Source organism: Drosophila biarmipes, chromosome 3R (genome assembly GCF_025231255.1).
Source record: "Drosophila biarmipes strain raj3 chromosome 3R, RU_DBia_V1.1, whole genome shotgun sequence".
Lineage (NCBI taxonomy): Eukaryota > Metazoa > Arthropoda > Insecta > Diptera > Drosophilidae > Drosophila > Drosophila biarmipes.
In genome coordinates, this window is record NC_066616.1 from 30,861,842 (window position 1) to 30,883,307 (window position 21,466).

The 21,466-nt window shown below is 42.0% G+C and overlaps 3 protein-coding genes across 3 annotated transcripts in view; 1 reads left to right on the forward strand and 2 right to left on the reverse strand.

The window, feature by feature from the left end:
• Nucleotides 1-132: 132 nt before the first annotated feature.
• Nucleotides 133-2,646, reverse strand: LOC108025093 (lateral signaling target protein 2 homolog). Its single transcript, XM_017095355.3, has 3 exons — nucleotides 1,530-2,646; nucleotides 1,348-1,471; nucleotides 133-1,285 (listed from the first exon to the last, which is right to left on the reverse strand). The coding sequence occupies exons 1-3, from the start codon at nucleotides 2,469-2,471 to the stop codon at nucleotides 501-503; spliced, it is 1,851 nt and encodes a 616-aa protein (XP_016950844.1). The 5' UTR covers nucleotides 2,472-2,646; the 3' UTR covers nucleotides 133-500.
• A 3,693-nt stretch (nucleotides 2,647-6,339) lies between these two features.
• LOC108025053 (cardioacceleratory peptide receptor) overlaps nucleotides 6,340-21,466 on the forward strand; it is a 39,633-nt gene continuing 24,506 nt past the window's right edge. Inside the window, exon 1 of the mRNA XM_050889426.1 lies at nucleotides 6,340-6,736. The gene's annotated coding sequence lies outside the window, so the exon portion shown is untranslated. The remainder of the gene's footprint in view (nucleotides 6,737-21,466) is intronic.
• LOC108025054 (uncharacterized) lies at nucleotides 19,338-20,136 on the reverse strand. Its single transcript, XM_017095311.3, has one exon. The coding sequence runs from the start codon at nucleotides 20,036-20,038 to the stop codon at nucleotides 19,652-19,654; it is 387 nt and encodes a 128-aa protein (XP_016950800.1). The 5' UTR covers nucleotides 20,039-20,136; the 3' UTR covers nucleotides 19,338-19,651.

Below are 21,466 nucleotides of genomic sequence, written 5' to 3' on the forward strand. Positions count from 1 at the left end.
TTATTAGTGACACCAATGGGCACTTCTAAGCCGGGATTGGTCATGCCGAGGGCCAAATAGGTCAGTTTTGGGCCCAATAAATGGGAATTTAAAATACTCACTGGATAAAAAGAAAGCCTACAACCAGAAAGATTCCAAATGCTAATAACATATTTAAATATCACTTTCACATCAGAACATAATGAAAAAACGACAATTTGTTTTTAAATTTAAAACGAATACTTTTTAAAAACATATTTTATAATTTTGAATATGGTTTAATTGTGATCCCCAAGTCCGATTACATGAATAAGTGTACACGAAGTACGAGCAATACCAAGTCGTTGCTAATTTTTGAAAATAATAGATCTAAATCTAAGTATTACGTTTTTTGGATTTTACGTTATTGGGGGAAAATTTAGTCAATCCAAGAAAAGGTTTCAAACGAGTTTTAAGATGGTGGGGAAAGGTTCCTCCGTTGTCTGATCTGGTATAAAGTGTATATAGGTAGTCCACTGGCCCTACTGACCATCTCCGGCTCCCTTGTTGGCGGTCCTCCGATTTACTTTGGCCGAAGGACGAGCTGTGGCCGCTCCACTGGGATACTTGAGGCCACAATCTTCATCCTCGCTGCAGGTGGAGATGTCCGAGGAGAACTGGAAGTCATCCACCTGGGTGTAGGTCTCGTCCATGCTGTCAATGGGCGTTTCCACCTCGGTGTCCTCATCCTTTTTGTCACCCTGACAGGCTGCTATGTTGCGCGAGCTCTTGGAGCCCGGCTCACAAAGTCCCCCGCTGGACATTTTCTTGGGTATCAAGATGTCCTCGAGGTTGGGCAGTTGGCCCTCAGCACCCAGCTGTTCCTTCATCTGCACCTGATTGCAGTAGCGCTGGATGTGATCGATTACCTCGAGAACGCCCATCTCGGAGGATTTGCCCACCAAACTGTGATCCGAGGAGGACTTTCGGACTGCCGCGCCCTGCTGCTGAGCCTTGGAGACACTGTGATAGGCCACCGAATTCTTGGCAGCTTCGTTCACCACCTTCCTTTGGTTATTGGTCACCTTGCTGTGACCCTTGTGACCCTTTCCACCCTGCTGCTTTAGACTCTGGGACGGCTTGTACCCCAGATGTTTGCTCGCCGAGGCAGCTGCCACCAGGTTCGCCTTCGAGAGATCCATCATCTCTGGGGTTGGCGGCTTGCCCGTCATCATCGACTGGTGCTGGTAGAACATCTTATCGTACTCGGACTTCATGCACAAGTAGCGAAAGTGCCGGGAGTTCTCCTCGCCGTAGTAAATCACCTCTGGGAGAGGAGTGAAAATGATAATATAATACTAGTAGCTAGGATACCAGGTGGTGACCTACTGCTGGTGACCTGTTCTTGCAGTTTGTCCAGATTCTCGTTGGTCTGCTTAAGCTCGCCCGAAAACCTTTCGATTTTGTGGCTCAAATCCCGGAAGTTCTTGCCCAGAGCATCCGAAATGGTGTTCTAAAGGATGCAGTCTTTATAGTCATTATTATATACTTAGTATGGGTTCAGAACTCACTCCAACGGCCGTTTGGACGGTCTGGCGAATCAGCTCGAAGAACTCCTCGGGATCGTCCTCCTTCTCGTCATCGTCATCGGCGGTACTCACGTGCACCTTGCTCGCCGGCATCGGCTGTCGCCCACGCGAGTGCTTCTGATGGGGATGTGGATGCGGATGAGGGTGTGCATGTGGGTGGGGATGCTGGTGGTGCTGTGGCTGCTGATGCTGCTGCTTGATGTGACTGTGATTGGACATCTGCTGCTGGTGGAGCTGGTGCTGCGGCGGATGCTGCATCACTCCGGCCTGCATCTGCTGCACTTGCAACTGGTGGGCATGGGAGTGCTGGTTGTGCCTCCGCATGTTGCCCAGATTCGCCTGCTGCTGCTGCGGGTGGGGCACCATTAGTTCCCTGTCGGAGAACTCGGCATTGTCGTCCATGGGATAGTTGCCCCTCTGGGTGTTGCCCTTTCCTTGGTGCTGCATGCGATAGCCCTCCTTCGATTTGGCCATGTTGTAGCCACCATTGTTGGCCTTGCCCTCGCCGGGGCCAAAATGCGGAATCTTGCTCATCGGCGGCTGGCGGGCACTGGCCTTGTTGGCCATATTGTTTCGCCTCGAGGACATGGCGTTATAGGGCGACGGCTGGGCGTGACCGGGAATCATCTGCGACGGCATCGCACTGGGGGCATTCCGCAAATTAGCCGCCGTCAGGGGCAAGTTCGTGGTAATGTAGTAATCGTTTTCGGTGACAAAACTGCGCTGCGTGCGAGCATCGGCTTGCCGGGAGCTAATGGTGCCACCTACTCCTCCAGCTCCGCCACCTGGCCCCGCCCGCATGGCGGTCGTCTTGGTCATACCGGCATGGGATATGGCCACCGACTTCACCGGATGCAGGGTGTCCATCTTGGATCCGTACACCTCCTCGATTCCCTTGCGACGGCTGGGGCGCACCATTCTCATCGAAAGGCTAGTGCTCGGCCTTACTTACAGGAGTCTTTTGCTAATTTAGCCTTTGATTTCTGCGGCTTCGTGTGCTACCAATGAACGCAAATGCACAATAATGTATAAACTGTACTCGAAATATTTTACATTTATATGTGTTGTTCCGGTGTCTTGGCTAAAATGAATGGGTTTGTATGGAGAAGTGTTGAAGGTAAATGGAAGAGCCTACTTTGGTGGCTAGATATTTACAAATTAGAACAAAAATTTCCCTATAAGAATATTGAATATTGTTTTTATTATAATTATAAAAATAATAATAACTTTTATCTCAAGTTTTGCTATGATCCGAACTGATTTACATTTTTATATACTTTTCTTCTTAAAAAAACTTTTGAAAATATGCGGAAAATTCAGATATTTGAAACACAGCTGGATAGACCTATTTCCCTTATAAAATAAAACATTTTATCTTTTTCTGATAAGCTTCTGCTGCTCTCGGCATTTGTCAAAATAATCAAATCGCTCTAAATTATGGGTGATTTTAAAAAATCGCTCCATCACATTTGATTTACTTTTGCATTCCCGCAGAATGATAGATTCGCATTTATATTGGTTACTCACCCGGACAGCAGCTGACTTGCTACGGAATTTATTTTCCCACCTCGAACCCTAAATTGCAAACACCTCTTCATTATTGGGCCGCAGGTGTTGAGGGAGTTTTCCGTAAATTTGTTTACCTTTTGCCGCTCAACTAACCGCAAATGGCAATGACACAGGGCGGAGGTTCTATGGTTGCCCGCCTTGCCGGAAATATTTGCTCGCCCCGACGCCAAATCAAATGCTAATGAGCTGCATCCGATTGTGGGCGTGGAAGCGCTCTCAGAAGTGGTTCATCGCTCAAGAAATTATTACAAATATTTATCCGATTATTTACCTTTGGACCGCCTCGGGCGGCGCTCTGTGTAGCCAAGGCGAGTAAGTGCGCAGGACGAATCCTTAAGCAGGCGAAGGCAACTAGCTTTAAGGCCATGTCTGGACAGACTGCTGAAAATAGACCGCTTAGCCTCAGGTTACAGACACTTAAGACTCGAAGGGCTGCGAATGCGAATGCTCGAAAAAAGGGGCTCAATAGGAGTGCCGAAGGACCCTTGAAAATTGGGTCATCTGTCCGTGGGGATTGCGTCCTGGAGCGGAAAACCCAAGACGACTGCTTTCCTCATATGCTCATTATGCAAATTGCGCATACGACGCGTGTGCTGCGGGCCACTGCAGGATGCCCCACGTTCTGCCACTCCTTTCTTCCAAATCATTTTGTTGACAATCTGTTGCATGCGAGTGTTATTGGGCCAGAGATGATATCTGTGGGCATACACCACCCCCCTCATTTCCCCTGCAGCTCACTTAATGTCCTGGTCATAAATACAAATGAACCATGAAGGGCCGACGCTGACGATGACTGTAATTTAAGATCCTGGCCTGCATTTGAATTGCAGCCTTGGAAGAGCCATTCCCCGCATGTGTTGCGCATAAATATTGCAACATTCGAGGAAGCGATAAAGGTCAGACAGGCTTTATTTGTGGCAAATTCGCAGAAAAGCTGCCACTAAGCCTTCAGCGTTGCTGGGGTTGCGTCATGGCAATACAAGGTATAATCGCCATTATTAGTTGTTCCAGTGAAACTCCCCTGATTGGCTGCTCTGTGTTCGATGGAGTGTTTCCCCAGATTAGCTACAAAATGCTAGTACACCACAACGTGAGCCATTCCAAATTAATATTAGTCATTAGCATTTTGCAGAACAATAAATTCCGCTGGGCCGAGGCATTAGACCAGCTTAAGGCGGAGGCGATTCCCAGAAATTTATCACCCCAGAAAGTTGCCCCGCGGCGCAAATAAATCATCCAAATTGTGACCGCAGATTTTAAGGCTTCGGTGAGCCACTCGAGAGAAGAAATGCTTTACAGTCATTTCTTTATTTTTAATTGCAGGCCGGGCCAATTAAAAGGCCAGTGAGCGCTGCAGCATTCTACAAACGCATAAATTTGTCGGCTGTCGGCGGGATTTTGAAGACTTTCCGGACACTTTTCCGACTGCCCACCCAAAATACGTCACTTGCACACTCTTAGTTTGCTATTTTTGGCCTAATGACAGAGGAATTTCGTGATTCCTCAGAACTTGTCGGTGCCTTTGTTGATATTTAATGCCTTAAACCAAATTGGCACAATAACTAATGAGTACGCACACGAATTTCCTTGGTAAATGTCTGTGAAAGGGAAGAAAAATTAGTAACAAAAAATCAAAACACCTTATTTGATGGCATTCTATGAAAACGATGACCTCTAATGTACAGCTTTAATAAATTTGTTAAAAAGGAATTTATCCAAGAAATCCCATTATAAGAGAGTCCTCTGATTTATGTAAGTATAATTATTATTTTCCTTTTAAGAGCATTCAAGAATCATTCATGTGTTCTCTCTTTATCGTACGTATTTATTTATAATGAAAAACACATATATTACTACGCCCGGCGAGTAAATAATTTTACGCCTATTTATTTGCTTAATTTAAGAGCTATTTATCGCTGTTTATTTATTTTAAAGTATCTGCGCTGACAGACGAACATGACGAGCGAGAATTTCCATCCGTTCTCAGTCTTTCTGGGCCGTGTGCTTTATGACAAAATGTTCACAATAAATAAATGCTACAACGAAATAAATTGCCGCTACAGATATGATACAAATAAATTTGCTTATTTATGCGATGCTGCCAAAGTTTCCAACAAATTTCGCGATTCGATACGATTCGAATCGAGGCTCCCACTTGCCTTCTCATCAATGCAGCTGCCGTCGCTCTGTTTTGTTTTGCTTTCGGCTTTTCAATAAAAAATTACCACTCGACTCGACTTTGATTGCTGATGATTGTTTTCAGAATTCTGATGGCTTTTTGTCACGAATCCAGAACGGAGCATTTCTTTATGTTGTCCATTATTTATACGCACTGAGGATCAGTGAGCTACGTGTTGTTTTTTTGAGAATTGTTTTTTGCTCATCACAGAAAAACTGAAAACTGAAAAACTGAAAATGAAATGAAAATACAATTTCTTGGTATTTGGGTCAGCAGAACTGTTTTTTGCCTCCCTTCAGTTTGGTCAATTAAAGTAATAAACAAGGCGGTGCAATTTAAGGGGAAGAGCAGTGAGGGCTCCCTATGAGGTGGGCTTTTTATCATGTTCCTTGAGGTTTTAAAAATATAATTTAAGTATTTTGTGTTTAAAATATCTTTGAGCATTTAAGAAATAATCCATCTTTTAAATTTTTTAATTACCTTAGCTTTGGTAGAAGTTATAAAGAAATGATAAGAAAGCTCGTGGCCCGCCTGATGTTGCTCAACAACAAGCCGGCAGCAACATGTTGCTGCTACACCCTCTAACCTACACTGTATTAGCCCCTTGAATCTGGCTAGAGAACAATAATTAATTGGTCAACTGGCCATAAATATTAACTCAACACTCGAGCCACTCTGCCTGCGTACATCCGTGCGGTTTGCTCAAGTGCAGCAGCAACATGTCCAGCAGTACGTGCTGCATGTTGCTGGTGGCGCCGACCAGAAACGAGTTCGGCAACATAAACAAAGAACAGCTGTTGCGATTTGCTCCGTTGTCGGCTTCTTTAGCCGGCTAACTTAAATGTGGGGTGAAATCAGGCAGGTCACTTGTCGTGTGCCTTCGTGTTGCCGTTGTCGGCCCACCAGCAACACCACCGGCGGCAGCAGCAGCAGCAGCAGCAGCAACATCAGCAGCAGCAGCAGCCCAAACAGGAAAATCCGCACGACGATGCCACACAGAAATTCAGTTCAATGCGAAATTTTGTTTGAACCAGACGCGGAATTTCTCAGCGCTGCGTGGCCCCAAAATCTCGTTGTCAAGTGCGTGAAAAGTGTCAACAAAAAGGGATTTCAGTGAACAATGTATTACTATTTATTAAATAAATAATACAAAATTAAAAACTAAGAAATGTAATTAACAATTAATTTTCCATAAAAACCCAAGCATTGCTTGTGCATCTTTGTGATAAACTTGTAAGACAAGATAACCTGGCCAAACGAAAAGCGCAGTGAAATCGCTGGCCTATTGACAGCGGCGCTTGTCCAACACATTTTTCAACACCAAGCTCAGTTCCCATTTGAATCTGAATTCGAACCCAAAGTGTAATTTCAATTTCCATCTCGAGTGGACAATATTCAATTGGAATTGCAATTGCAATTCAAGCCACGGCAAGTGAATTGAGTGAGTATCGCGCCGCGATTGCGCAATTACAATTACTAAGCGCCATGCCTTGGACTCCATGGCTCCCTCTTAGCGCCTAAGTATCTGTATCTATTCAATTTCAATTCCGACTTACTACAGACATTCGTTCGCCTTTAGTTGACAGTGATTAATCTCGGCATTTGAATGCGAAATCATGCTAAGCTCGCCAATTAATTTGTTCGCCTGGATTTGGCGACGGCAACGGCGACGGCGACTCAATTATGCAGGTTACACCAGGATTGCAATGGGCTTTTCGCATGATTCGTGCACTTTATTCAGCAAAATGCAAGCAAATCGATGGCTAATTGGTCGAAAGAGTGGTCGGAATTTCATTAGGATTTAATAGCCACCCTGTCAGCGCAATTAACACTTCATTTGACTTGATTGTGCTGCTGAAATATTTATTATTTGAACGAATTAAGGAATTTCGTTAAGTGAAAAATATGTCAGTGGGATTTACTATCAATTTCATTGGGATGCAGGGGTCAAAATGAATTTTAGTTAGTACTCTAATAAGTTTTTTAAGTGAATTAAATGTGTATATTACTTGCACAAAAAGGCTTAGCCCACTTGGGAAACAATTTTGTTTTCACATGAAATTTTATTAAACGAGTTGATGGAATTCCATTTGGAGCCAAAGCTGACATGAAATTATTTTATATACTTGTTTTAATGAGAAAAATGGATTATTAAACCGGATTTTAATATGTAGCTCAAGTTGCCTAACTAAATTCTGCAAATCGACAAGGAAACAAAAAACATTCATAATAAACATTACATAATAAATAATACATAATATTTATTTATTTTTCTACTGCTTCTTGCATAAAGTATATAAAGTATAAACGTCAAAAGTCAACCTATCTGCTGTTTTTGTCTTGGCAGTTTTTCTCAAAGAATTTTAGGAATTTCAAAGGAAAATTACTTAAAGTACTTGAAGGAGTCTTTCATTTTGATGTTTACACTCAACCCCAGCTACACTCTGCTGAACTTATTTGTCCTAGTTTTGAATAAGTAAAGAGTTTATTAAATTGATTAAAATATGCTACTGGAAAGAAGAGGGTTGAAGGTTGCAGTTAAATAAAATATAGAAAATGTCAAGAAACTAACGCAGCTGAAGCAGAAAAACTTCCAGAAATGTAATTACAAAGGGGAAACGGCAAGGAGTGGCGAGATAAAACAATCTTTTAATTATTTTCGGATAATAATTACTTCTTGAAATGGGTAAGCAATTTAGTCGGCTACATTTTGCCCCATTTAAATTACCGAGCATGTCCGCAAGCTGTGCAAATAAATGTACTTCAACCTGAATAGACCGCAGCTACAGCTGCCAGTTACCAACTGTAAGCCAGACCGATGTGCATGAATAAGCCGAGGCGAAGTCTCTTCAACTTGGCAGCAAATTAAGTTTACCTCGGCAAATGTATAGTTTGACAATTTGTTTCCCAAGTGGCGGTTACACTAGCCAACAAGAAGCGGAAAAACCACTATGGCCACTTGGCTCTGAAACGCGGCTTCAATGGTGTTTGCCAATTAACAGCGAAATTGAGGCAGGATAAAGTTGAACAAGGGCCCTTAAGTTTTGTTTTTCCCAGCAAGTGCGGAAGTTGCCAAAATAGCGAGGCACAAAGGGCATATATATTCTATAGAAAATGGAAAACTTTGGAGGGAAAAAAGGAGGGGAAACTACGGCCACAAAGCCAGCTATGAGCAGTCAGTCGGCGAGGACAACTCCATTCCCGATTCCTGATTCACGACTCGAAATCAATCTCCTCCTCCGCCCACAACCACAAGTCATGTATCTTTGCGGGGATACGTTGGATGTGGGATGTGGGATATACAGGATATATTTGTGGGTCAGCGGTGTTGATTGTGATTGATCTGCGTTTAATGCCATTTTGTTGTTAGACGGAAGCGTAAAAATGGTCAGCTAGGAGCGATGATGTGGCACAAATCTCTGCCAGAGGGTCTCAAGTTTTCTGCCCGGGAATCGAGGTTGGGGAAGGGGGATGGGGTCAGTCATCCGAGCTACACATGCTCGACATATTTATGAAGTTGTTGACTTGGCCGTGGCCAGCGTTGACATGCAATCCGGGCGGCATATGCGGGGTCTCCTTTTACACAATTTTACGAGCTTATAAGTTTGGACTCCGGACCCAGGACCCGGACTAATCATGTCCTTGTGTGCCCTTAATAGGCCCGGAAAATGCGCATAAATAACACTGCATGTGGAGGAGAACTTTGATTTTTTCTTTTGACATAAAAAATATGAATATCTCGGAAATTACTAGATTAGATCCAAAGAAAACATAGACTATAGTAAATAAAATTGGATATTTTAAGTGTGAAATATTTATGTTAATAAAATCTTAATATATCATTACCTTTACCAGTCTTGAAATTCCTTTTTCATACTTTAGAAATATTTTTATGTGTTCAAACTCCTTAGATACAGCTTTTAATGTAGTAAATAAAATGTATTTATTATTTTAACAACTATGAAACTATTTAAAAACTCTTTCAAAACTCTTGAAAAACATTAAAAACAGTTTTGCTGTGTAAACTTGCGGTAGATAAAGCTGGAAACTCTCCTGTCTTGGGCAACTCCTTGCAAGACGCTGTGTGAATTGAACCAGAAATCCCTTTCAGCTCCCAAACGACCATATTCACTTGCATCCCAACCCATTCACGTCAAAAACATTAGGCAAAAGCGGGAGAAGGAAGATCCCAGCTCAGGACAGCCAGCTCGGATGTATGCAATGGAAGTGCCAGCCATATCACGTATGAGCGCTATTTGCCCAGTCCAATCCTCAAACTCAACACTCAACACCCATCAACCAACAGCCAACCTCATCCCAACCCGGCCCTCCTCATCCCTGCCATCCCCAAGATACATATTTGCACAGAGATACGTGCGTGTAAAATTGCAAATCGCATTTGTAGCTTTGGTTTGTTTCAATTCCGAGCCACTGACATTTTTGATGCATTGATTATGATATTCTCGGTTTTATATTTGTACTTTAGCAGCTGCTTGTGCATACTTCATAAATCAACAAGCGAAGGGTGGCTTTTTATTACCAATAAAAAAAGAATAATACATTTTTTGGCCCAGTTATAGGAGCTTCAAAAACACATCCTGAAAACCTGAAGAGCAATTAAAGCCAAAGGTTTCCACATAAGTTTTTGTCGAATATCTAGACACCTACCGAGCTGTAGGCCTTAAAAAGAGACCCCAGATTTGCCATTCGTCACGTTCTTATCGAGTAGGGAAATCCCCCAATTTATTTGCATCCATTTACCATTGAACTCCAGACTAATCGCAACTTTACGTGTATCGCAGACATAAAAGAGGAGCCGGAAAAAATTGAAACTTCGCCATTGATTTGTTGACTTTTCGGGGTTACTTTGCACTCCACAAATTTTACATGCCGCTGGTTCGAGATAAAAGAGGGAGGAACTCCGACATGGAATGGGTCGCCAAAACAGGAAGTTGTATTATACGCCCACGTTTCTTGGCAAAACTCGCGCACACATATTGATGATTGCAGCTGAGATATGCCGACAGGCTGTCTATCACTTTTTCCCGACTTTTCCATTTTCATTTGCCCATTCCGCCCACGAATTTTCCTTGCGTATGCTGCACTGCCTGCCGGAAACTTCAGCCCAAAGTTTATCATCTCCAGCTGAATGTGCCACTGATTTGTTGCCACTCTAATGTGCCTAATTGAATCTTTTACATTCTGTTTCGCTGTTCTGCTCGCCCGAATGCAAATAAATGTAGCTAATTTATTTATTCAAGTTAAATCGTTTGGGAAATTGGGTCACAATGCCAGGGCCTAGCACCGAAGTTCGTTAGGGGGAATGATTACCATTCTTTTAAATGTATCTAGAGGTTTTTATTTGGGTAAGTTCAGCATAAAAAGGGCAGCATGCTCACAAAAAAAACCGAACAAAAAATATATCTATAGGATGTTAATTGCTAATTGCTTTGCCACAAGAGCCAGCCTTTAAATACAAATTGCGGCAGAATTTCTGTTCTTGTTATTCAATACCTACATGGCAATCAAAAACATATTTAGGCCCTAATCCGAATTTAATAAAATATTCCAGAAAATAATTTGCACAATTCACATTCAATTTGTTACGGCTGCCATTATTTGTCAACTTACTGTGCCTACGCCATGACTCTAGGGAGATTTCAATTGAAGCGGGGAAAAAACAGAAAAAAAGCTTTGATTTATTGCGGAAAATTCCTCAGCAATAAAAGGACAAAAAGCAAGTGTCTTAAAACACGGAGGGGCAGGGCGAAAAAGTTCCAAAAATACAATGAAGACCGCCGCAAGTGTGTGGCTGCTGTGCCAGCTGTCAATGATTTGTTTCAACACAACTCGCCTGCCGAGTGTCTCGTTAAACGCACATAAATATTGTGATTACCTATAATGTGCTGACTGCCAGTCTGTCTGTCAGTCCCACGGTCCTTCAGTACGTATGCCTGCAAGGACGACTGTCTGAGCTGTCTGCCGCAGGACCTGCGCCCCGTTTCGCCCACCTTTTTGCTGTGCTAGCCACATTTTTAATGATGTGTCGGCGCCCCGCCCCTCGACGTCAGCTGAAAAGGCTTTAACATAACAATTTACTTTTAATTCAAGCACTCAGCGGGCTTAATTATCCGAGTGGCTGGGGGCCAATAATCGCGGCTGACATTTTAACGCCGATTTCATACGTTTTATTGGCCATGCAATTATGCGTAAATCGCTGCGCCCGACACCTCAATAATTTTTAACTGTTACTGCCTCGCCATTTATTATCTCGATGTCTTTTCGAGCCGCCGCGGGCTTACTTACTATATATATTATATCTTTTTGTCGGAATTAAAGGGCCATGGGTTAAATCCTTCGTGGGGCAGTTTCAGATGCATTGTGGATATGTAGATACTTTATCATTATTAAAATGTAAATTCAAATTCACATATAATAACAGTTATGCTAACATTTTCTTACTAATTTGTACTAAAATCTAAGGATAACTAGCACTCTGGTGCTTAAGGTTCCATTAGTAGAGGTTTTGCTATAATATACTTCTTAAGTGGAGTGTATTTCTTCTACCATTTTTCTTTGGAAAAGGTCAGTTTTTTTTAGTAATTAATGACCCTTAATAATACCTATTAAATACCCATTAAATGCTTGAGTGTTGACATGAGAACTCAATAAAACTTACAAGCCCCAAGATAGCCAGACAGAGAATTAACTGCAGACATATTCATTATCTAAAGCCGGGGACATTTTTCAAGTTCAGCTCTCGTTCTCACGCGGCCCGCAGGAGCCAGGACCTCATGTCCCGGCCAAAATGTCACATAAATCTCGGATAGGCCATGGCCGAGTTTATCCAAGCCCTCTTATCGGTGCCACCAGCTGTCTAATTAGGCTTTCACTGGGAGGGGCAAAAAAATATACGAAAGGGGGCTGATGCGCGATAAGGCGGACACATGTAAATAGGTTGAGTTCTGGCAGCAGGTTCCCTCTGGCCCACTGGCAATAACAAAAAATGACACCAAAATGGCCCAAAAACAATAGCAACAGCTGGCCAAAAGATGATGTTACTCGCACTTTGTTTTCGCTTTGCGGTGCGTGGGTGTACGCAACAAAAATTGAAATCCACCCCACGCAACGTGCCAAAAATAGCAAACAATAGATAAAGCGCCAGCAGCCATGTGTTTTCGTGGTAATTTTTGCAAAAATTAATTTGCAGATTGAATGTCATACATAAATGGTTCCTGCCAGCTCGGCGCAAATCGAAATTTGTTCGAATTCTCCATTGAAACTCTGGCGGAACATCCACATATAATTTATGGTGTTGTTCACACGAACAGAGTTTCAATATTTCTGATACTCTCTCTGTGTGACAAAATTGAAATAGTAAACTTTTCTGCAACTTATTTAAATGCAAAAAGTTTTCCCTCGGAAAATGCGATGAGCTGCCAAGGGGTGAAGACCCTTGAAGAGCTTGTGCAGCTGACTGAATGCATTAGCTTCAATCCGACGGCGCTAATCGATGGAAAAGATTGACAACGGAGTGACTTATGAATTATGAGTGGAAGGATCCCAGCATACTAGCATACTAGGATTCCAGGATTCGCAGGAAGAGAGATTCAAACTTCACTCAAAGTTGTCTCTTAGTTATACATAAATTCGCAGTATTTACTTACAAACAAAACTTTCTTCAATACTCCCCCACTTTATAAACATATATTCCACATCCGGAAATGTAGTTTATACGCCTGCTTGGCTCATTTTGCTTTATGGTCTTTTTACTCTCTGGATTGTCCTCTTCGGGATATCCAAATATTGATCCATAAATAGTCCTGCATTACGTGATCCATTTGGGTGACGATTTCGGCGTCAAATGCGAAACACATTTTATGTTTATGTGCTCATGACAGATGAACTTTGATGAGTTTATTAGTTTAGCAAAGTTGTTGAGCTACACAGGGAAAATCTTGAAGAGCTTAGACTTGAAAATATAAAAATATAGGTGATGGTAATATTAATTTATTTGTTTTGTTTCCCATAATATGTTAAATATTTTTAGGAACGTATTTTAAAAAATGTTTTAAAATATGTAAGCCTACTTATGCGTTGATATTCAATCTAACTATTCGTTCTAATTTTATTGACCTTAAAATGTTATTCCATATTTTTCTTATCAAGGTAACAGCCCAAAATGTAGGTATATTTTCTATAATAAGTTTTATAAACTCCTTGCATTTAAAATTAAAAGCCAGCCACATCTTGTGCACATCTTAGAACTTAACTTTTTGGAGAGGTGCTTAGAACAAACAGTGCAAAAGTCATGCACGTTTGTCGCCCAATTGTATTTACATCTGGTTGATTGTGTGCGCGCACAAAGTGCTGCAATCAAAGGTGAGACACCTGGCCTCCGATGCAGAATCCCAGGTGATGGGGGCAGAACCGAGGACCCGAGCCCACATGAAAGGAGTAAGTAGTGAGCATTTGCAGTCGTCGCCGCGAACGTGCCAGGCATTAGAAGCGCCGATTCGCCGGATTTTCGAGACCAAGAAGTCGTCGCAATTATGCGGCTCTCGGGGATGGGGATGAGGAGGTGCTCCTGGCTCCACTCACCTAACACCGCCTGGTGCTGGCTCTAATGAGAGCAGCCCAGCCCAGCCCAGGACTTCACTTCTTTCGCCGGTGATTGCCGAATTGCCGAAAATGGCATTTGCAGCACATCTGGCCGAGTCTTTGCGAATCTGGGCGATTGGCGGCGATTGCGGGGGCGGCGTTTATTGATTTTGTTCAGGCAGAAGGGAATCGAGACAAATTATTTTACACTCGAGCGATTTGTGATATGTCTGCGACCTGCCCCACGCCTAGCGACAACCGCCGAATCATCGCACCGCCTACCAGTGATTGACAGCATTTCCAGAAATCCCCAACGAAAACAAAACGTGCACTGCGAGAAAGGGGGAAGCGAAATAGAAATAAAATGTTTCTATACAATATTAATAAAATCAATTAAAATTGAGATTAGTTATCTCGTAAAAAATAAATTATTATTTACCTATTTACCTATTAAAGTTATATACTTTTTCATATACTTTTAATTCCATTTTGGGTTTCCACATAATTTAAAAACAATTTCCCGTATTTAAATATTCCCTAGACTTTTAAAAAATATAAAGAAATCTTTTCCTTTACCTTAAAGAGAGATAAAAACATGTCTGATGCCCTCCTAAGTTTCATTTTTTCTGTTTTTCGCTAAGCTTGGAATATTACTTCTTAGAATCAACCCTAATTGTTTTTCGGGTTTTCCAAGAAACACCATTTTACAAAATCCCATTGAGGGAAAACACAGAGGGAAGGGTTCTTATCCCGCTCTAGACCCAGCCAAAGCATTTTTTCCCTGTGCTTTCCCTCAAAAAAAAAGACGCGCTGAGTTGTCTTTAAGTTTTGGCGCCTTCTGACTTCCAAGTTCATTGGTTCTGTCAAATTAAAATGCGTGTTTTGTGCCGCACACCCAGGGGCGCTCCCCGATAATTACAGGGGGCCCGAGTGTCTGCAATGCCCGGTGGCCCACGTGTGGCGGCTGATTGAAAGCGACGTGGTAGGTGTCAATCTCGCTGCTTTCTGGCCAAAAGGGAGACCTGGCCCGCCCGCCGACTTGTCTGCCGCTGACTTATTTGCTCATCTGGCCCCGTGCCCACTTTGATTTCCCTTGGCCAAATTAAATTTTCAATTTGCGACCGAGACGTTTTGGCTGCAAGTTGTAGTATTTTATTATTTTATTATTTGTGCCGCGAATACACACTCGTAATTGCTTTCCATGGCCTCCGAATGTTTGACTTTTGGACTTTTCGGCTCTTCCTGGCCGCAGCATTTGTGCATTATTCGGGTTTTAATTAAATAAACGCGCGTGACTTTAATTGCGACAGATTTCCATGCGAAGGCGAAGGTTCGTTGACCAGGCCAAAAGAGAGGAGGTCGTTGGAGGGGAAACCCGCTGACAGCAGCCTCAGTAAGTATTTTGATTAATTAACGAGCGACGGCCTTTGGGGGCGATAGGCATTGGGGCTCCTAACTCAGGACACCATGACACGCGCTTTTCCGAGAGCATTCACAGGACTTCATCTCCAGTGGAGCTGCTTAGTTGGCTCCTTTTTTCGCCACCAGGAAGGTCCTTTTTCTGGGGAATCACCAGATTGGGCGTGATACTTGATGGGCAAACTATAAACTCGAATTTGCATTTTCTCCTGCCAGCTGAATTTGTTATAGAATTTGCCAAGACGCCTTCAATACAAATTATTTGAGGGCGGAGGTCTTAAAAGCATTTTTATACCCGTAGATAATCTGCCCAAATAAGCTTATTGCGGTCGTAAAAACTCAGTTTGGAATTTTGAACTTCCTTTTTCCCGCTTTGGAATTTGTTTTTTACTCGTGGATAATCTGCCAAATGGGATTTTTTCTTCGGGCATAAGAACGCTGTTTTAAATTTTAAGATTATTTTTACTCCCAAGTATGGGTTGAACTTTAGTAATCAATTTAAAAATATTCTTAAGCGTGCTCCACCCACAATACTTGGTAGCAATTTTTTTTAAATAAATATTACATAAATGTGATAAAATAAGTTATGATTATACAAAAATAGATTGGAAAATGTATCTTTTTGGTTATGTTTTATAATTAAATTGTAACACAACTTGGCTCTCTCGTATTTTCCAATTTATAGACAGTAAAAATTGTTTAAAATATTTGATAAACACCATTTGGTACTCAATTATTTGGCCATCTTAGCTCATTTCCAGCATAGACTCGGCATCTCTGCCATCGTTTTCGAATTCGCCTGGGAGTTGCGGTTGCGGCGTTTTCTATTTTCTGCATTTGCGTCTAATTAAGTCAAGTTCAAAATTCTACTAAGCACAGAACGCGTTGCTCCCACAGCAGTTAGCGATGTATGTGCCCTGCATAATTTATACACATAGCCCACTCCCGATGTCTACTATACAGACCATATATATACGCCCGATGATGGAGAGGCCCCGGGGCGCTGTGGTTAAGCGTTGGTGGCATTTGGTTTTCATTAGCCAACTAGCAGAACCCATCAGCTAAGTGATTTAACTGTTGAATATTTGCGAATACCGAATGCTTTGAGGTCCTTTAGCAGCTCCTGGAGGGGCCGAACTAAATGGAAATTTATTATTACACCCCGCAAAACAATTACTTGCAGTGCGTACCTGGAGTACGCATAAATAATAATAATTTCCCAGCAGAACTCGGTGTTTCCTCCTTCGTTTTTCCCCTTCCCGGCTAATTAGCACCCTCCAGCCACTTGGCGATTACTTTTGCCCAGGTATCAGCAGTTTTCCGGGGGCAAAGGCATAATTTATTTATAATTGACTTAATAGACCTGGGCATTCCTTCGCCAGACATTCGAATTAATTATTTTCTCCGATTTATGACACCTTCTCGAGATGGACAGAGTAGGAAAAACAGAAAAGGGTACAAAGAAGCAATAGATATCAATTTTCAGGGCCTTGTCACTCGGGTTTTGTTGCCAAATATCAATCAAATGGCTAGGTGTGTTGGCACATTCGGAAAACTTGACAGACAGACGGATAGATGGGATGGATAGATAGACGAGCTTAAAAGTATTTATAAAAATTGTACCCACTCATAATAAATGGGTATTGTTTTGCAACTCGATGCCGGGGCTCTTCTGCTTAAATGTGGAAGGCAGCCAAAATGGCAATGGCTCAGCTGCCCACGCCAGGTGCCAAGGCAACACGGCGTATACGCAATGCCTTTGGCCTGGGCTTTTCTTTTGTCTGATTGCCTGGCGAAAACAAACGAACGCACGGGTATGGCTTTAGACTTCTGCCGCAGTCTTGGCTTAGCACGCGCCTTCGAAGTCTGCCCTCTGGGCCGGCTATCCGATGAGAAAGTCAAACTTTAAACATATCATGGACCTCGGCAACTTAATCTCGTGTGGCAAATGTTTTGACGCAATTTCGCCCCCCACACATTCTCCATTTACATACATTTGTCTAACTTTTGGCTAAAATAAGAATATATAAAAAAGGTTGATGGGGCAGGCCTGGAGCAGCTGACATTCCCTCACCAAAGTCAAAAGTCTGGCGGCGTCTTCATTGTTTCGCAAACTGTTTTACAGGTGCTACAAATTTGAATATAAATACACAAGCAGCCAGCGAGCATGCTGTGTGCAATAATAAAATAAAATGCCAGTCAATGCCGCCAGAGCACTGTGGCAAATGCTCTTCGGGCTTTAAAGACGGGGACAAATTAAATTAAATTTGTTCTTATTTAATTAGAAAAGACAAGTTCAGAGATAAATAAATGGTTGAACCTTGTAGGCCTAGAAAATTAATAATCTACAAGCAGAATATATGTTTTGGGACTGTAAATCAACATTTATAGTTGTAAGGATATGAAATGAGACTTAAGGATTAACCAACATGGGTAGATTTCTGAATATATATATACATATTATAATTGTACTTTTAAGTAGTTTTAAAGACACAATATATATATTTTAAAACCCTTTACCTTTATTATCTGAAAAACAAGATATGTTCACCTCCTAAAATTGTAATCACTGCTCCATGATGTCTTAAGAAAACTTCTTGAACAAAGTGTAAACCCTTTACCCATTTAATTTGATATTTACCAAGAGTTTTGGCCCCCTGGGCCACAGTGCCTGGCAGCCACGTCGAGAAGACGAGTCGGCATTTTTGGCCAACGGGGACCATTCCGAGGGGCCGCAGAGTTGTAGACACACACTCACCGTTGCCACTTTCCCATTTCCTCGCTGGCTGCAACTTTTCAATTTGCTCGCCCCGACTATTTACAATTTGGGGAAAACAAAGCAAAACGAGGCGAGACACGGGTGGAAAATATGTCGAGCCCTAATATCCAGTTTTGGCTACCATTTCGAATTTGCCTGTGCCTCGCAGACGGTTTTCCAGCACGACGTGCGACTATGCCTGTCATTTAGATTTGAATTTAGTGGCTACTTAAGACACAGGGGCGTCTTAAGTGGATTTTCGGCGTCTGAACGTTGCCATCCGACAATGGTTTTCGAATTGTCAATTAGTCTGCTCCCGGAGTAATCATGGTATCGAATGAGAACCCAGCGCAAGCATAATGAAAATAATATCCAGCATATATTTCTTTGCCCGACTCAATCCCAGTGGCAATTATCCTTTGGACACGCGTCACGCTCCATAAAATTGAAATGAAATACTAAACTTGGCTCGTTATGACGCTGATTGCCATGAACTGCAAGTGCATACGGGGACTTGCAACGTCCGAGCCATAAACATAAGGCGGGAAAATGGAAAAAATGGCCAAGATGGCCAGCAGCAGGACAAAGAAGTGACCTAATAAAGTTTGTGCCTTTTGTCGCTGCCATATTTTTCGCTGTGAAATCAATTTTTCATTTTGAGCCAGCATGACGACGCCGTTTTCCCCGATTTTCCCTGATTTCCCCCCCAGCCGGGACAATATATGCTCGGCAATTGTCATAGAGGAAAGTGACTCCGGAGCAGACAGCGTAATGGCTTATATAATGCCCAAATGTCCACGACTGCACAACAACATAACATAAATATGCTGCAAGTGGCTCGAAAAGAACAAAAGCCAGATGCTTTCGACTTTTATGACTCATACGCAACGTTGCACAGGGTTCGCTGAAAAACAAAGTGCATCGCAGCACAAAAGACAAAAGAAAGTCGGTCCTTTGCCAAGTTGGCAACTGAGATTTGCCAGACGCAGATAGCACTCAGCTGAAAGATCCGAATCTGAATACACAACTCGAGCTGCGACGTTAAAGGCTTAAAACTAATTCCCTGAAATCATTAGTTAAGTTACTTTGCTATTCTCAGATTCATGTCATTTTAGATTAGGAACAGAAATATTTCGCTTGGTTGAAAGCACACATTTACCTTGTGTTGTTGTGGTCTACCATTTGAATATTATTTATTCATATTGTATTTATAAGGAAAATAAAACCCCCATACTTTATTCAATTTTTTGCAGTTTTCAATTAATTTTTTGTATTCTTAAGAGCCATCATTTTAATAGTTATTTATGCAAATATTTGCTTTAGTATTTTGTATAATGGCGTTTTTTAGAAAAAAATGTATATCTATCTCACATATTCGTTATGTTTAATTATAATTGTTTTAATGTTGTGTATTTTTAAGGTAGTCTGTTTACCAAATAGTTATTATTCACATATTTGTTGACGCTTTGTTTTAATTGTTTTATTGAAGGATAAAGGAAGGATTGATTGTGTATGTGAGGTTCCTCCTCTATAGTCATCGGATCCCTGCTAGTCCTCCTGCTTCTGGTTCTCCACGGCTTACTCCAGATTGGAAACCTCATCGCTCTTCTCGAAGTCATACTCCGACCATCCGTATAATCCCTTCTTCATCTGACGCTCGATGTCCGCGTACTCCAGTTCTATCAAGGCCACCGGCTGGAAGGGATTGATCCTGCGGCGGGAACCCTCGATAATGGAGTCCACCTCATCGAAGCGCTGCAGCAGGTGCATCAGCTTGCCGCGAGTGGCCTCGAACTTGGACTTCCCCGGGTCCTCCCGGAGACTTGGGGAGGATTTGGGTTCCGGGGCCTTTGGCCGGAAGGCGGGCTTGCGCTTGTAATGACGCAATGTTAGGGCAGGTCCATTTTGATTAAGTTGGCTCAGCCACATCCAGGGGTGGTCCTTCTTCCAAGGGGGCAGCGACATCTTTATTTTCTAGTTAGAAAGTTTTTCTCCTAAAATTTCTCGATTTTTTCTTTGACAAATGCTTTTGGGCAATAAATAATGTGACCCTGAAATACCGCCTTCTTTTTTTAAGAGCCTACTTGGTTCAATCTGAAATTCAGTGTGGACTTACTCATCTTAAAAAAGGATTTTTTGAATTATTGAGTCCACATTTTTTCTTTTCTCGCATTCCTAAAACGTTTCTACTTTGAAAAGTAACATTTAAGTAAGAGGAGACTCCTTAAACTGCTCACTTATCTCAGAACCAAATTCTCTGAATTCCACTTCATTGTTGATCAACTCGATGTCGCTGTATCGCAATCCTCTTGAACGCTTCTCTGACTTTCACAATCAAATTGAATGCAGCTCGACGGCTTTAGGGCCAACTTCTGACAAAAGATGCCAATGGCAGTATTTTAAGTCGATTCGAGCGCCAAAAAGTGTTGGCCCAACCGACAGCTTACTCAAAATATGTCAATCAAAGTCAGCTCTTTCCCCGTTTTCCCCTCTTGCCCAGGCCAACGCAAATATAAAGCCAAGAACTCAGATTTGGGACCATAGAATGAGGTGTTCTACCGACTAGACACTTTTCTGGCTATTTTGCATGCAAATTAAATGCGCATTAACAGCAGCCTTTAAACTTAAATACCAAGAAGAACTTATGCAAAGGTCAAATGGGTTGATTCTCTAGCTGAAAATACTTCAAAGCTCCTTGAGCCATTTACATATGTAAATATGAAACATAAAAGTCTGGGCTTATGGGATTTAGCACTGGCCATCGTCGGGTTTTTAGAGTGATTACGGCTTTAAATGGTTTTGTGAAGCAAGTTGCATAATTTTGATTGATAAAAGATTAGGAAAAATATTATTAAAGAAGATTTTGGCTGTTGAAAATCAAAAATTTAAGCGGATTATGCTGTTGCTAGTCACATGGAAGTTGCTTAGCTGCCGCCTTTCTTTTAAAAGGTCACATGAGTAATATAATTTTCTAATATATATGGATTTTCTTGTTCCGATCTCAGAGAAAGTAATATGAAATAAAATGGCAAACATTTAATAATAAAAAAGTGAATAAGATATCTCCCAGCTACAAGCATAAAATTCATTTTAAACACATTTTTATTGGCCTTTAAATAGCAAAACATTTTGTGTATAAAACTCAAAACATTAGATCGAATCGGTTGGCAAGTTACAGCACCCACTGATGCTAATGGTAAATTCACAAAATGCCAAAACGGCGACATGTGGCGCTGCTCATCTTCCGCCCCCTGCACAAGCCTGGAAAATGGCAACTATCCCGCTGAGCAGCTGCTCTCGACCAAATTGAATGTGTCAGGTGATCGGATGAGTAGAGTGGCGACCCAGACGGGTGTTTTTAATATAAATCATTGGCCAAATAGTTGCGTGCTC

What these genes read in the sequence shown, in the direction of transcription:
- LOC108025054 (XM_017095311.3), bottom strand. Translation starts at nt 20,038, where the DNA reads ATGTCGCTGCCCCCTTGGAAGAAGGACCACCCCTGGATGTGGCTGAGC.
- LOC108025093 (XM_017095355.3), bottom strand. Translation starts at nt 2,471, where the DNA reads ATGAGAATGGTGCGCCCCAGCCGTCGCAAGGGAATCGAGGAGGTGTAC. An exon ending in CCGTCCAAACGGCCGTTGGA is followed by an intron (nt 1,472 to 1,529) that starts GTGAGTTCTGAA and finishes TGCATCCTTTAG; the next exon opens with AACACCATTTCGGATGCTCT. An exon ending in GCAAGAACAGGTCACCAGCA is followed by an intron (nt 1,286 to 1,347) that starts GTAGGTCACCAC and finishes CTCCTCTCCCAG; the next exon opens with AGGTGATTTACTACGGCGAG.